At 36.7% G+C, this 17,245-nt stretch overlaps 1 protein-coding gene across 5 annotated transcripts in view; it reads left to right on the plus strand.

Moving 5' to 3' along the window:
* ZFYVE9 (zinc finger FYVE-type containing 9) overlaps positions 1-17,245 on the plus strand; it is a 76,179-nt gene that overhangs the window by 39,511 nt on the left and 19,423 nt on the right. For all 5 annotated transcript variants that reach the window (XM_082766088.1, XM_082766090.1, XM_082766087.1 and 2 more), the window contains 8 exons: positions 728-832; positions 1,665-3,742; positions 7,442-7,541; positions 10,256-10,432; positions 10,774-10,943; positions 11,721-11,844; positions 13,652-13,774; positions 14,966-15,121. In XM_082766088.1, the coding sequence (XP_082622214.1) occupies positions 763-832; positions 1,665-3,742; positions 7,442-7,541; positions 10,256-10,432; positions 10,774-10,943; positions 11,721-11,844; positions 13,652-13,774; positions 14,966-15,121 (2,998 nt within the window). In that variant the 5' untranslated portion in view covers positions 728-762. The remainder of the gene's footprint in view (positions 1-727; positions 833-1,664; positions 3,743-7,441; positions 7,542-10,255; positions 10,433-10,773; positions 10,944-11,720; positions 11,845-13,651; positions 13,775-14,965; positions 15,122-17,245) is intronic.

Here is a 17,245-nt window from a genome sequence, read left to right on the forward strand (position 1 = left end):
AATTTGATGTGCTACTTGTTTATATTGTTCTCCTAAATCTTGGGGAAAAACAACAACAACATCCAACCAACCTTAATCTTGGCCTCTCGAAAAGACCTGTCACTAACTGGAAAGTGCACTGAGGGAGGTATAGGGACAGATGTGTGTAGTGTTTTATAAGTTCTGTGGTGTGGAATGCATTCTGCTTTGAACTGACACAGAGTTGCAAGCTCAGTTTGGTTATTTTTTATTCCTCTGGTAAGGATATTTTGTGTTCCACTAACAGCAATAAGAGCTGTTATAAATTTCTGTTCCTCTAACAGCATGGAAGAATGAACCTGCATTACTCAAATGTTGCTGCAGACACCTGATTCACATCAACACATCCACATTGTGTGTGGCAGGATTTTTAAAAACATACTCTTATAAATGTTTGCAAATGCTACAAACTTTAAAAAGAAAAAAAAATATGGATTTTGCTTAAATGTTAACATTTTAAAAATGCTTTTATAAACTTGGAGGTGATATTAAAATCCAAAGCAAATCTGGGGAGGTTGTTAGTTTGAATTAAGCATGTTTGATCACACAAATATTTTTACTAACTGAAAATACAGATGCTTTATGAATGTAATATATTTAAAATTTGATTTACAGGTGACTACTTTTCCTCTTAAATCAGTGTAATACGTAGTGGAATACTGCTGACTTAAAGTGTAGATATCTGATTGTAATTTATTATGTTTGGCAGGTTCAGACACGAATCTGGTGGTCTTTCCCTGACAAATGGAGAACTACTTCCAAGCAGAGGCATATAACCTCGATAAGGTTTTAGATGAATTTGAGCAAAACGAAGGTGAGTCCTTGTGAATAAAATCATAGATTCATGATGTTCTACAGGGGACGGCACTGAAAAGGGAAAGGTCTATGATACAATTTTTGGTTTTGAGTTGCAAATTCAGCTCAGAATTTGTAAAACAAACAAACAAACAAAAAAAACCCACACCACAAAACCAAGAAAAAAACACAGTTAATATATAATATATATTAATATATAATATATTAATTCATATAGTTCATCTTCAGTGTTTGTTAGTAGTATTCTTTTCTGCTTCCATTCATTTTGTTTACTTGTTTAAAAATTTGTTTCTCGCTCTTTTCATAAAAAGTCTTCTGTAGAGTAGACTTTTCTTTTTAAAGAAAGGCTTTGTGGAGCTCTCAGTGACAATGCTTTTTTTATGATTAATTTTAAACAAATGAAACAAAATGTCTTTATTTTGCAGCTTTTGCAGCTTTGGGAGACTCAAGCAGAGAAATATTTTATTATGTCGTGTAAATCATATAATGAAAGGTATCATATATGTAGTATAAAAGATTTTGCTTAGTATAATTGCTACTTCTGTGCTGTCAAAGAGGTTGAACATTTAATAGGAATGGGAGCCTCTGTAGGCATTTCTAGCTATCTAAAATATATTAATTGATAATTTTAAAATTGTGAAAATTGGGTAGCTCTAAAGTTCTTGTGTTCCAGAAACATTATGCAACTAGACTATTAATGGTTGATCAAGGATGTCAGTTTTGCAAGATGTATTTTATATTTGGGGCATTCTAATGCAACAGAGTTAATAGAATCTCTAGAGTTTGTAGGACAGTTAGTTCTCTTACTCATTATTTAAACATTTTTTCAGATGCCGCTGTTTCACCTACACTGTTGGGTGCAAAGTGGAATCAGATTCTAGATCCGCCTTCTCGTCGTCTGTCATATAACTCGTCCGTGGCCAATGTGAATGAAGCTACAACTCCTAATCAATGTCAGCAGAGAATAAAGTCTTTCTCCTTGTCTCACTCAGTGACTACACCAACAGGAGGAGTGGATCACTGTGCTAATGGAAAGGATTTTAGCATAAGCCCGGAGACTCCAGTCATGTGGATTGATGATCAAGCAGCAGCAGATGATCATTTAATTAAAAGAAATAATAATCAGGATGATCAGTGTAACACTGTGGAAACAGGAGAAAAGAAATGTGGAACTATAGCTTGCTTGCCAGAAGAGAAAAATGTGCTAGTGGTGGCAGTCATGCATAACTGTGACAGAAGAACACTACAAAGTGGCGATTTGATGGATTGTAAAAATTACAACAGTCAGTCCCTAATGGATACTATTAGCTTTACACTGGATAATGAAAACCGACAAAGTGATCAGTTTAGTGTTACTGTAAATGGAGCCATGGAAAAAGATATAGATACAGAAAAGCAAGTAAATCGGCTGTGTGCTGAAGATGACTCTATAAGTCATTTGATTAATGCTTCATCTGAAACCCTGACTGTTGCGTGCCCCTCCTCTCGATTAAAGGATGATTTTAATATGAGTAAAGATTCACTGCTTTCAGAAGCTACAGCTGCAGGGATTAATGCAGTGACTGTTTTACAGAGACCTGTTGATGGTACTGTTAAAATGCAAGAAAATTGTGTATCAGTTGAAAGTTTTACTAGTAAAGCCATTCCTCAGAGAACGGACCTAGAAGCTAAAAACTCTTCTGGTTCAAGTAGTGGAAGCTTAGAAGAAGAAACAACCCAACAAATACATTCTAGGCTATCAGGGCTTGTGGAAACTTGTCAACCTAATGTGGCTGGAAGCAGCAACTACAAGGAGTGTGTAGCAGAACATTTTGCCTCTGAGGATGTTGGTGCCATTGAAAACGAAGTCATTGAATGTGATAAAAATCTCAGCACAACTGAATCGCTCAGCGTGGCAGAGTGTTGCCCTGAATCTCAGGAGATGACTAATTGGGAACTGACTAGATTGAATGAGATGAATAATAAGCAAACTCTGGGAGAGAATGAAAGACTTTTGCAGACAAAACAGCCTGATGAGGCATGTAGTAATAGTAAAGATGGTGAGGATGGGAAGATGGAGGCAGGTGTAGACTTAAAAGGGACTGGTGTAGATGAGCTTGAAGGGTCCAGTCTCTCTGATACGATGAGTACATCAGCAGCAAGCTCTCTGTCTAATGGTTGTGATTCCTATGGAATACAGAACCCAGTTGTTGCTCATGTTCCAAAGACTTTACCCTCCAAGGAAGACTCGGTCACAGAGGAGAAGGAAATAGAGGAGAGCAAGTCAGAATGTTATGCTAATGTTTATGAACAGAGAGGAAATGAGACCACAGAAGGGAGTGGTCTTATTTTAAACAACACTGGTGACCACGTAAAGAAAAATTATTTACATAACCTCTGTAGTCAGGTGCCATCCATGCAAGGGCAAAGTTCACCAAAACCAGTGACTAATCTGCAGTCTATCAGTGTTCCTTTTGGTGGTGCAAGACCCAAACAACCTACAAATCTTAAATTGCAAATTCCAAAGCCATTATCGGACCACTTACAAAATGATCTTGTTCCCCCAAACTGTGGAGGTAATAGTAAAAATAAAAATGTGTTTGGTAAGACGCAATTAGGGGATACCTTGACAGCAGATGTGTTTCCTGGTGAAACATCATTGAATGCCTCTGTTACTGATACTAATGGGGAACATTTAGAAGAATACGAATCTGGAGTCTCTAGTAGTTCGTGCCTTGCAGTAGCCCCAGATAGTCCAGATAATGATCTCAGAGCTGGGCAGTTTGGAGCTCCAGCCAGAAAGCCTTTTACTACTTTGGGTGAGGTGGCTCCAGTTTGGGTTCCAGATTCTCAAGCACCAAACTGCATGAAATGCGAGGCCAGATTTACATTCACGAAAAGAAGGCATCATTGCAGAGCTTGTGGGAAGGTGAGTTCATAATCTGTGAGTAAGCTCAAAGCATACTTTTGTTTATCACACAGCATGAAATCAAAATAGGACTTCATAAGCCACTGACTATAGTTAACCGTGACATCTCTTCCTGAAAAAGCTGTTTAATTTGTGAAGGCAAAAACAGAATTTCTAAGCTTTAATCTACTTAGGGTTCTAATATAGAATAACTGTTTGTTATTCATAACTGTGAGAATGATTATGCTGTATGAGCAGTGTATTAGTTGATTGCAATCATCAACATGCATTGGATTCATGTACAACTGCTGTAAAATGACTAAGTGCAGGAAACTAGTTTGCAGAAATTACTACATCAATAATTCCGCTAAAGATACAGAAACATATTGATGGGAATTGGAGGTGTGCTACTGAATTGCCAGCATTTTCGGTGGTTTAGATGGATCTCCAACCCTGTTTTTTTTTAAGCCTTCTTTACTATCTTTTCATGTATTTCTCATGAGAAGATGTGATATGTAAAGAACATATCTTTTGATCCAGGGGCGTGGGGGAGGGAAAGTATAGTAAATTCTCCATGATCTGATGGATGGATGCATAGTAAGAAATTTTGTAGTTAAGACAAGCTTAAAACATAATTATTATACTGGCTTGTGTTGTGTAAGAAGTATTTCATCGCTGCATCAAAGTGACACCTGCACTGGTTCTACATTTTCATGTTTTGTGATTACTTGTTTCTGGGGGAATGGTGGAAGTCACAGGACTGAAGATTTTTGAATGCAAGCTTTAGCATAACAGAACTAAGCTTTTAAGCTTTATTAGGAAAAAGACAAAATGTGGTAGTGGTGAATGTATCTGTTTCATTTGGGAGTGAAAATTGCGTTTAAAAATAGTTGAGTGGCACTTGGGAAGTCTGCCTCTGCTTTTAATTTCAGGATAATAATTGCAAAATTAATGGAAGATATGAACCTCAGGGGAATGATAGGAAGTAATACACTTAAATTTGGAATTAAGAGGCTGAAGAATGTGTGTGAACACATCTGTAAATTTTGCCTTATATATTTATGTATTTTGCATTGTCAGATGAAACAATTATCCTTAATAGGAAAAACAGAAAATTTGTATGTTGTCTTTTTACTAACAACTGAAACTGTATTTTCCACTTAAATATATATTTAAAAAATCACCTAAACTCTAAACAACTAATGATTTAACACCCCCAATCAACCTGAAAACCCTAGTAACATAAAAATGTACTTTGACACTGCTGTGTCATTTCTTTTTGTAGCATGAGATACTGAGATAAATGACTTGGTGATTGTTAATAACAAGACTGAGTTGTCAGTTTTAGTGGATTATGTCCTTCCCCTGCATCTTGCCCTTACTCAGCACTGGTGAGGCCGCACCTAACATACTGTGTGTCCAGTTCTGGGCCCCCAGTACAGGAGAGACATGGGTGTGCTGACAAGAGTCTGGTGTAGGGCCACCAAGATGGTGAAGGACCTGGAGCACCTGTCCTGTGAGCAGAGACTCAAGAGAGCTGAGACTGTCCAGCCTGAAGAAGAGAAGGCTCAGGGGGGTCTTAGCAATGTCTGTGAATGCCTGAAGGAGGGGTCCAACAAGATGGAGCAGGGCTCTACTCAGTGGTGCCCAGTGCCAGCACAAGGGGCAGTGGGCACAAACTGGAACCCACGAGGTTCTGTCTAACCATCAGGCAGCTCTTCTGTGTTGTCCAGGTGATGGAGCACTGGCACAGGCTGCCCAACGAAGTCATGGAGTCTCCTCCTTGGAGATCTTGCAAAAGCTGCGGGGACGTGGGCCTGGGCCCCCTGCTGTGGGTGGGCCAGATGGACCCAGAGGTTCCTTCCAACCTCAGCTGTTCTGTGATTACTGCTGGCAGAAAGCTGGTGCAGCCTAGGAGAGCAGGGTGTTGATTTTCTGTCATTGTGACTCTTTCAATATTTAGGTCTTGGGGATTGTTGCAGTCGGGACCTTTGCCGAATGCACAATGTATTGTTTGATAAAACGTCCTAGATTAGCTATTAATTGGTGTAGTCAGTCATTTATTATTAAGACATTGATTTTTCCATGTTCAATATTGAACTTTCAACTGGAAGTTTCTCCAAGAGAACTGGAATGAAAAAAATGCCTCTAAACTATGCTGTGATATTAATGTTAATATTGCCTAGAAATCTGGTAAACTGGGTTAAGGTATAAATGCAGAAATCAGATTTTTAAAGTACTTTTTTTTTTTTTTTTAATTCATGTATTTGGAAGACTTGAGTTTTTTTGGCATAAAAATGTTAGTATATGCACACTTTTGTTTCTGAAATGTTTACATTGACATAATTAGGAAACATTAAAATTAAGTAAAATGAGATAGGGTGAGCTCTTTATACATATTCGATTTCCAGCTCTGACAGTGAAAGTTGGAGCTTATTTTATATGTGTTTATTTTAAACATTTGCCATTAAAAGACTGAAGTTGCCTGGAAGGTGGTCATAATTTGGTGTGATCTTTAACTTGATTAAAATTTAGTTAGGTTTATATGCATTTTTATATGAGAATCTTCTGTAGTTTGTTATCTGTGTTACAGAAGCACTGCTGTTGAAGCGATGATGGAAGAATTAAGGAAGCATTCCAAATTGTAATAACGCATAGTTAACTATACATATAAAATCCAACTAAATGTAAAATCTGAAAGTCTGTCTTGGTATATGGACTCATTCATTTTGTAGCTCTTGCTGTTTCTAGATTTCCCAAATGTGGTTTTATCATTCTGCATGAAATGAGTATTCATCAGTATCTTCCTCCACATGTTACCTGACTAACAACCCTGAGAAAATCTTGTTGGTTTCCTTTGGAAAAAAAAATATTTAAAACAACAACAAAAATCATTAAAACACCCTGTGTTATCTGTTCTATGTGATTTTTGAGATTGCAAGTGCTGTTGTAGGAACATGTTTGTATTCAAGCATTTGTTTGGGCACACAAGCTGTGCTTACGTTCTATGATTCTGCTTGTTTGGATGAAGCCTCAACGCTGTTCCCTGCCCAGTTAGAGGCAGCTCAGCTGAGAAGTGCTAGTAATGCAACTGCACCTCTGCACCTAGTTGTCCCTCCAGGATTTTGAACTAGGTCCCCCTTTAGCAGCCAGTGTGCATAAAATGCAGTTTCTGATTTCTCTCTACCGTTGTGATGCTTTAGTGTTTGTAATCAAGTAAATAGGAGGATTTTATGTTTTTTAATAAATGAAGCAAGATTTCCAGCAGTACCGATGCCATTTTTGTCTTGTTTTACTGAACACTTAAAGCATTTTGATTTATCAATGCTCATGTGACTGAGGAATATATATTAAGAGATTAAATAACCAGAGTTGCTAATATAGATGAATTGCCCTGCTGCAAATAAAAATGATTTATTTGAATTCATCTGTGCCACAGTAATCTATTACGTAGAGAAAACTTGTGTATTTAAACATACTTGAATCCAGAAAGTATTGCTCTAAGACTGGAATTAATTTCCAAATTACTACTACATCATCAGAATTAGTAGGAAGGGAGTCTTGGGTAGATATTACTCCTGGAGGCTTTAATGGGAAAATATTGATAATTTGTCTCCTTATTTTACATGTCTAGAGTTTTATAGATATTCTCTTATCTGAATTCATCAGGTCATTGCGTATTTTTGAATGACGCTTAACTGTTTTCCCCTTCGGTTTCAGGTTTTTTGTGCAGCATGCTGTAGCCTGAAGTGCAAGTTGCTTTACATGGATCGAAAGGAAGCTAGAGTGTGTGTAATCTGCCATTCGGTACTAATGAACGGTAAGTAGAAAGAGAATCTGAAATGCAGAGCTTCGCTGGCTTCGTGTTGGGTTGCAGTGATGATTTTTATTTTTATTTTTTAATTACAATACTTTACTTGTATTGGTAAGTATACTAAATCAGCACTTGAGAATCTTGGAATCCCTGTTGGGAGTTAGGATTCCTCAACTAAATTTGAATAACAAAAGGCAAAAACTGGTAAGATTGCCATGCATTTGGAAACTTTTGGTTGTGAATGCTATACCAGGTTTCATGAAACTGTGATTTTGGGTATTTGTATTGATTCAGGAGCCTACTCTCTGTCTTTGATATGTAATTGGATAACCTGTTAAGACTCTTGTATGGATTACTGAAGAGAAGAGTATTGCAGTTGTCCCTCTTCTAGATTATGCACAATAGAGAAATTGGGAAAGTACTATTTATCCATAATTCATAAAATTACAGAATATCCTGAGTTGGAAGGGACCCACAAGGATCAAGGAGTCCAACTCCTAGCTCCACACAGGACCACTCCAAAACCAAACCATCTGTTGAGAACGTCGTCCAAACAGTTCTCCCCTCAGCCTGCTCTGCTCTGGGCTGAACAAACCAAGGGACCTCAGCTGCTCCTCATACGTCTTCCCCTCCAGACCCTTTACCATCTTCATAGCCCTCCTTTGGACACTATCTAATAGTCTTATGTCCTTCTTAGCTAGTGGCACCCTATAGGCCAACTATGTAAGGTGACAGGCGATTGTAGGTTGTAATATCTAGAAATTAAGAGCAAGTCCCAACAATGGCAGTGTTGAAAGGGTGCTAAAATACTGCATTTTTTGAATCAGAGAAAATAGCATATTTCAAGGTGTAAAAGAACAAGGAAGTACACACCTGACAGCAGACAACTGGCTCCTTTTGGTGATGAGTAGGATTTGTTTTCAGCTGGGGGAAGGGAGGAATCTGAAAATATTTCAGTTGAAACCAGAAGTGTTCTTGTAAAAAGGCATAATAAAATTGATCATGTTATAATGATTTCCTTTTAAAAGCCTTTCTGTCCTTTTGCCAAGATGGATACACATTAATGGTAGCAAAGAGTGACACCACTGCTTGGTTTATTGTAGGGAGAGTGCTGTCTGCATACTGAGGTGTACTTGCCTCTGGGCTACCTCTGTGTTTCTATTCCTGCTGCAGTGCTTTGTGGTTACTGGTTATGTACCCTGTAGCCTGACTGTGTCTGATCTCTCCAGATTCTTGCAGTTTCTTGGTCAGTACAGATATATATATAGATATTATATTTTTTTCTCCACTCAATGCAGCAGGTTAAGCATCTCTGCACGGGTTGAGAGTTGGGGTAGGAATGGCACTTTAAAAGTTATTTCATTTGGTTGCTCAGTACCCACTTTGTATTTTAGTGGGATGTTGAGGAAGGGTTGTGTGCTGTCTGATACTTTTCCATGGACAGGCTACATAATTAAGGAGCTTCTAGTGCCACTTTTGCTGTATTTTGAATTGGTAGATATGCTGTGTTGGCACTTTGCTTGTTCAAGAGAAGGCTTTAAAAATGTTCTTTTACCCTGCTATCAGTTTTTTAATAATGGGATTCTAGTGATGTAACTTTTTTCTGCATATTTAACGCGTCCTTTTTGGGGGGACTTATGCTCTAAATGAATACAGAATTGCTGTTAAAAATGCTTCAATGTATTTAATTAATCTTTCTTCTCAAATGTCAATACCTTTTCTATTGATAGGTATTTCACTCTATTGATTTTGCATATTGATGGAAAGAAACAGGAAGTTTCATGTTCTGTTGTGTTCTGGTTGTTTTTTTTTTCTTCAGTCTTCATGTTGGCTTTCTGACATTTCATAGCCAAAGGAACCCAAAGATGTATGTGATTTTATTCAGGCTTTTTAGCTGCTTTGAGAATTCAGATGGCACAATGTTTATGCCTGATTGGAAGAATGCATTTATTTGTAACAAACTAATGTGGTTGAATGTACTAGCTCACATTTGAATTTGCTGGTACCTTGCATAGCTATAAGCCTTTCTTACAGATGAAAAAGGAGTAGTGATGTGCAGTCTGTTTCACTAGCTCCAGGAGAGGTTTTGCTGTGATGGATGTTGTTGACAGAGGAATTTTGTGTGTTCTAGTTTGGGCAATTGAATTAAGGCTCAAGTCACTCCTTCAGAATTAATAGAATAAGCTTTCATTTTTTTATAGATAGTTAGGAATATAAGTTGTTGATCCGTAGTGATCTGCCTTGAATATAAAGAAATGCAAGGTGCTTTTTCTTATATACGAAAGATAAATCTGTTCAAGTGTCCTGAAGGTTATAAAATATTTGTAGAAGGAATGCCTGTCTATCCATTTTCCATCTGTAATGTATGATGGAATACAATGTGATAAAGATATACCTGAGTTGAGTTCTAAATGAAATCATTGATGAAGAGGAACCAAAGTGAGGCACAAGAAAGTAAGCAACATTCAGGTCAAGTGTTCTGTTATCATTTTCAGAAAATATTTGTGTATGAACTGATAGTTTCATTGTGTAGGCTGAGTGCTCTTTCTCTTCCTGCTATGCATTTTGTTGTTTAATTATGCTCTCAGCTTTTAAATTGAGAGAGATGGTCTTTGAAAGGTGTCAGAATTTGGAGCTGCTGTAGCTGAGAACTTAATGTGGTGTTTTGGACTCTTAGGTACTTTTGTCTGTTCATGTTTCTTGTTCTTTGTTTGCTTTAGCTCAAGCCTGGGAGAACATGATGAGTGCCTCAAGCCAGAGTCCTAACCCTAACAATCCCGCTGAATACTGTTCTACTATCCCTCCTTTGCAGCAGGCTCAGGCCTCAGGCGCCCTGAGCTCTCCGCCTCCCACCGTCATGGTACCTGTGGGAGTTTTAAAGCATCCTGGAGCAGAAGGTAAGAGTACTTTTTTTTTTTTTTTCTTTCAGTTTAGCTGCAGTAAGAAGTTGGTAAGAATATCTGCACTTCATCCATTCCAAGTACTCTAACTAATGCCAGTTGTGACATTCCTGCCCTCAGCAGAGACATCAGGTTTTTAAGGACAGGTAAACCATTCTCAGCAGAGGAGTGCTCGGTTTATACATGTTGCCGCCATAGGCAATGCAGCAGATGATGTCCTAAGTCCCTTCCAATCCACATTTCATTATTTTTAATTTACAGTTTTTCTCTTCTGTGTCCAGATTTTCCAGTCAGTGTTGCTGTGAGATGTTAAATACTATTTTTTTTTCTCTCTCTAGTGGCTCAACCTAGAGAACAAAGGCGTGTTTGGTTTGCTGATGGGATATTACCCAATGGAGAGGTTGCTGATGCAGCAAAATTGACAGTAGCTGGGACAACTTCTACAGGAACTTTAGCAGTATCACATGATCCAACAAAGCCTGTGACCAATAACACTTTATCAGCAGAAGTAAGGAGACATTATGCTATTCACTGCTCAAAATACCATGCCTGTTTTGGTCATGAATATTATATCAGCTTCTGTGATTTCAGGAGGACTGATGTGGGAAATCTGTTGAGGCTTGACTTCATGTGTTGTACAGCAAGCGTCCTCACCTATTTTGACATTTACATAGTGCTGAAACAGCCAAATAATTTTGGACTGAAATGAACTATTATGAGACAGAGTGCTAAGCAATGTTTGAAGTCTGTGTGCTAGGTGGATTCCAAGTTTTTGGCTGTACAGCCTTGTGTATAAAGCACATTTGTGTAACTCAGGTCTTTAAAAAAGCAGAGTCATGGTCAGTAGGGAGTTTCAAACAGAAGATTGTCATAGCATGAAACGGAAACATACTTTGCCTGAGACTTCTCATAAAATGATTTACGCATGAAAATGTAGGTGCAATCTTAGTGGTATGAAATACATCATACCCTGTGTGAGTGGCATTGAGGCTTCACCAAGTTAAAATGTACATTTACATGTACATATAGTAAGGAAAAGGGAATGTGTGGTGCTAGAGAAAGGACATACAGTCTCTGTCTAAGCAGGCATTGTAGTAATAGTTTGCACACAGGAATCATCATCATTATCATCTATTTTTAAAGAGCCAGATTACTTGATGCTTCTGGTTCTCTGGCAGACACAGAAGTCCTTCACCTACGTCTAGTAATCTAGTCAGTGAGCTCTTAAATGTTTATCATTATTGCATTTGTAATGTTGTCTTTTGTTATTGTTTGCTTCTTGTAGACTGATAATGCTTCTGTATTCTCGGGAAGTATAACTCAGGTTGGCAGTCCTGTTGGCAGTGCAATGAATCTAATTCCTGAAGATGGTCTTCCTCCAATTCTCATCTCCACTGGAGTAAAAGGAGGTAACGAAGATAAGTTGATAGCTAGCTTTTATACTAACCAGTTGCAATTAACCCAATAGTTACTACATTTATTTTAAAAATAAGACAATGGCAATATGCTGAATATTTGAAGAAATTCACAGCAAGTACTTGTGACTAAATGTCATGACACTCATTTGCACTCTTGATCCTTATTAGCAATGAGGAAGAATCTCATGTTGCAATGAAATTACTGTAAGAAGTAAAATACAAAGCAAAAGGAAAATTAACTTCAGTCCAGTAATATGGGCTAATTTCTTCACTAATCGAACTGTAGGGAATGTTTCATACAGAGATACATTTTAATTAGCCTTCTGAATATTCATGCTTCCCTTCTCTGAAATTCTCTTGGAATATCTGTTCTGTCTGAGGCATCCCAGAGCACTGAATGCAACAGCACTATCTCACATCTTGGTCTGCAGTGAAGCATGCAGTAATTGTGATATAGCCTTCCAGAGTATCCAAGTAGTGGAGGATTCTGAAAAAGAAAAACTAATTTTCAAAAGGTTAAAAAAAGTATATATTTGTTCATCAGGCAATTGCTCTCCAGTCTAATTTGTGATGTTCTTTAATATGTTCCTGGTGTTAATTTATTTTTTCATCTTTTTATATATATATATATATATATATATATATATATATATATATATGCATACATTATTTATATATAGATATTCCTTTTAAATATTTTGCTGGTACAGAGCATTTCTAATGTTAAGCCGGAAGCAACCTTTTACTGTAGGATATTGTCAAAACCAAAATGCAAGCAGCATTTCATTTCAAAACAAATCTGTTCCATCCTGTGTTAGCTGTTCATGTGGGTGCCTGATTATTCGTTCTCCTCCACAAAAAGGAGGAGTGAAACTACACTATACTTTTAGCTTTTATATAGGTAACCTCATGTAAATCACATTTTGTATGCTAAGTTGATTTTTTTTCATATGCTGTCACATACTGGATTTTCTTGATTTTTCTATGGTTCTATTCTTTGCGGTGTTTTACTTCCAATATTTTAATTCTATTTAAAAACATTCCAAAAACACTTAAACATTAGAAAGCAAAATTACCTTTCTTTCTAGATAATTCGAACTGGAAAGGTAATATAATTTTATCAAAACCTGTTTTTATCTTTGTAACTGTTTTTTGTTAAATCTTAAATGCAGAATAGATTATAATCACATGGATGACAAATTTTAATTTAGTAGTCTTATGGATCTAATCATAGAGGGGAACTATAGACATCTTCAAATGTTCGTGCTGGAATCCATTTTACACCACATTTAGACCTTCTATGATCTCTGAAAAACACTTTTATATAGAGTTTGTTACCGTCCCTTTGTTATCTTCCCATTAGCTAATGCACTGAAAATGTTAAGTTCTGTGACATTGGGATAGCCCATATGTTGTGTTTGTAGTGCAGGACTGGTGGTCCTGTGCTTTACTGTGACATAAATAGCAATTGCCAACTTCTTTGTCATCTGGAGATTTCAGTTGACATCATGACACATTTCTCAATTTGATTTCCATTTTCTCCTCCAGTTGATACTAAAAAAAAATTTGATTTATAAAACAAGCTGTACTTTTCTGAGGGATGTACAGGTGTTATGCATATAAATGCTATTGAAGTTTGGAAATACCAGCTTAGGAAACAATCAAATCAGCAATACTTAAAGGTTTTTTTTAAATGTCAAAAGGAAAAAGCATCAGTATCTGGGCTAACTGATTATAATACCGAGTACTGTATAACTAAGTTGAGGACTTTACTATGTGTTTACCTGTTCTTTTATAGACTATGCAGTAGAAGAGAGGCCTTCTCAGATCTCTGTCATGCAGCAACTGGAGGATGGTGGCCCTGACCCTCTTGTATTTGTTTTAAATGCTAATTTGCTGTCTATGGTAAAAATTGTAAATTGTAAGTTGGTTTTATTTTTTTTTATTTTTTATTTTTTAATTAAATAAGCCTTGGGATATGAGGGGAAATTTTGTATATATTATTACTAGGAAAAGCAGCATTTTTATTTGGTAGTATAGTCTAAGAAAGTGTGCATGGACTGAAAACTTTGTACTTAGCCATATTAAATTAAATTATATTTTTATTTCCAGTGCTTTGACATTGATACATATAGTTTTGTTTAGCAAATATAAACTAGAGCCGCCAATCAGTTTTGTAGACAGGCATCTCCTGTCCAACTTGGTAGGGCAGAATATTACATCACTTATTTTTCCCTTGGTTGCTTAACTCATTTCACCGTCAACCCATCTTGGGAAGAGTATGTAGGATCCCATAGTAATATGCAAGTTCTGTGCTACTGCACATCTCATATCCTTTTCTATACTGTACAGGCGCATGTGTGTGTGTCCATGTGCTGAAAGAAGGAGGAACAACGAAGAGGCATATAGATGGCTTCTTGTGTTAGTACCTCAGTTGATCTCTGTTACATAGAAAGATGTGAACAACTCAAAAGGTCAATTTTTGAGAAAAATGATTCGGTTCTGTGAAAAGTTCATATGATAAACTAACATGTTGTTTATAAACCTTTCAGCATCTTGTTAAATAGCAGTACATTTACATATATATATTTAGATGAAAGACTTTATTCTGATAACATAGTATCCTCAACAAACAAATTTTGAAGCCTAGAGCATGTGTCATCATTAACATCCATGTGAAGAAGAACACAGTGATTGGGCGATCCACCTCATGAGAAAGATGTCACTGTCTGAAATTTGTGTAGCTGTCAGGGTCACCATATGCACAGCCAACAGCCTCGCCTTTTCTCAGGTTCCTTCATTCCCGTTTAAATCCCGCCCTTTAATTTGGATACAGAAACTGTTAAAAGTCTGCTCTGTGGAGTTAATCCCAAAATCTGACTGGGAGTTGTAATGCTCTGGCTGTTCCCTAGCTGCCAACTGGGAATTATTGAGCTGCTTTTGGTTTGGATATGCCTGCATGCCAGATTTAGAATCTAAATGTGTCCATGTGACAGATATCACAACCAAATATGCTGTAAAACTGATTATTGAACTGTCTTTTTGTAGTGAATTTAGGCATATTTTTGTGAAATTCTGATTTTCTGTTCTGATACAATTTTCCTTTCTGCAGATGTGAACAGAAAGTGCTGGTGTTTCACTACAAAAGGAATGCACGCGGTGGGGCAGTCAGAGATAGTCATTCTCTTGCAGTGTTTGCCTGATGAGAAATGTTTGCCCAAGGATATCTTTAACCATTTTGTGCAACTTTATCGGGATGCCTTAGCAGGTAGGAAAGCTATCTATTAAAAATGATTTCAAAAGGAAGACTCTCCCTGTGGCAATTTTGTATTCAGCAGCCTTTACTTATTGTCTGCCCTGGCATTTCCGCCAGGTCTTTGCCTAAGAAATTGAATAGAGATAACACATACCTTAACATATTTCTCTACTTTGTTTAGCAATAAGTGTAGTAGGATGCTTAGAAGAGCTCCTGGAAACAGTAATTGCATTGCTTCTAATAATTTTTCTTAAGAAAGCTAAGTCTGGATAGCTTTTTTCAAAGATAAGAAAGAATATTTTGAGCATCACTGTGGACAGAATGTTAAATGCCCCCAAACCAAGTAGCTTAGAAGTTTGATTCCTATAGTGTGTGTTTATTGCCACACTATGGAGATACTATCCATATTGTAAAGTAGTACAGATTTTTGTATGTGTGTGTTTGCCTGGAATGAGTTGTAAGGCATTGCAGAAATTATCCCTGAATTTTGAATTTTAGTATCTGAATTACAAGATTGTATTATGTAACCTTTCGCAAGTTTCATATTTGAGGAGTAAATGGGCTTCCACTTTTAACTATTGTTAGACCTTAGAGTTCAAAAACTATTGCAAGTTAAGAAAAAAACAAGCATTTCGTTCCAGTGATAAGAAATTAAAACTAGTTTCCCAGAGGTTAAATTGCATTGCGTTAGGGTTATGTACTGAAAATAGCATTTTAAAGGGTTCTGCATGTCATTTGAAATGCCTTTGCAGTGACTGAATCCAATTCTTAACTGAAATAATGAAAAAAGATCTTTGTCTCCTAAAATATCTTGATAAAACAAAGGTCATCTTGTCCAGAGAGGTTGCCAGGTTTGGAATGTACTATTATCTCATCATAATGGATTTCAAATACACGGGAAACAAATAACCTTCCAAACCTCACTTCATTTACAATGCTTTACTTTCTAATTATGGTGTTACTCAGAGAGAGGTACAAAATGCTCTGTTTTTGTGTGTGCATATATATATTTATATATGAAAACACATATGTATACACAGATATAAATGCAGCTAGGTGTGTATATTGCAATGGTGTTCTGTATAATTACACTACAGAAATACATAATTTATATCTTCTCCATAATGTATTTGGAATTCTTTTTTTTAGTGCTCTCATGATAGTAATTTGATATCTTACAATTGCAGTTGTGCAAAGAGCTGCTTGCTATTGTACGATTTTTAATCAGAAGCCAAACTTCACTGCTTAAGTGTAATGTTGTTTTGATAGTGTTTGCTCTGTTTTGTGTTTCAGACATGCAGTACAAATAGATACTGTATAGCAGCTCAAGGTGTGTGTAATACCAAACAGCACTGAAACTTTCATAGATCAATGCATGTCAATAAATTCCTGCAGCATTGTGTAATGCACAATCTCAATATGCATCCTCCTTTCCTCCTCTTTTTTTCTTTTTTTTTTTCCCCCAAGTCATGTGTGTTTGAGAGAGAGAAGTATATATGAGCGTATTTGCAGCTCTAGCCATTTTCAGTGTCATTCAGCCAGAGAGACAGGATATGGTGCTGTAGGGTTTCAGTTTGGTGGTTGTAATCCCATGGAAGCTGTTAGCAGTTTAGGTACTGTTACAGACGCATCCATGTTTCCAAGTTTGTTCATTTCAGAGGTATTGCATCTCTCCTTGAGTTTAGATGTTAGTTTAGAGTTTAGACATTTAGAGCAAATGAGAATCCCACTAGAAATTAGGAACTATTTGAAACTGCCTCACAGTCTCATTCTTCATTATATATTGGTTTAAATTTATTTTGCCATGAGGACACTGAAGTAAATTCTGATGTTTCTTACTTATGTCCTGTAGTAAATGTTTATTTAAAAACCATCATAAAATAAAAAGACATACAGTATTTTTTATTGGAATGGTAACAAGACTTGCATACAGTGATATTGATTCTGTTTTGGAAAAGTTTTGGTTTTGCTGCTGCTTTTGTTTAGAACCAAAATTTATAGCGTTCCCTCCCCTTGTTTATTTAAGTAAAGTCCATATCCGTAGTGATTCCTTTTTTTTTCACAAGTCACACTTATTTACTAGCTTTTCCTGCTGAATTTTGAATTCTGCATTCAAACCTGGAAGCACAAACTTGT

Source organism: Aythya marila (assembly GCF_965140915.1).
Source record: "Aythya marila genome assembly, chromosome: 8".
Classification (NCBI taxonomy): Eukaryota; Metazoa; Chordata; class Aves; order Anseriformes; family Anatidae; genus Aythya; species Aythya marila.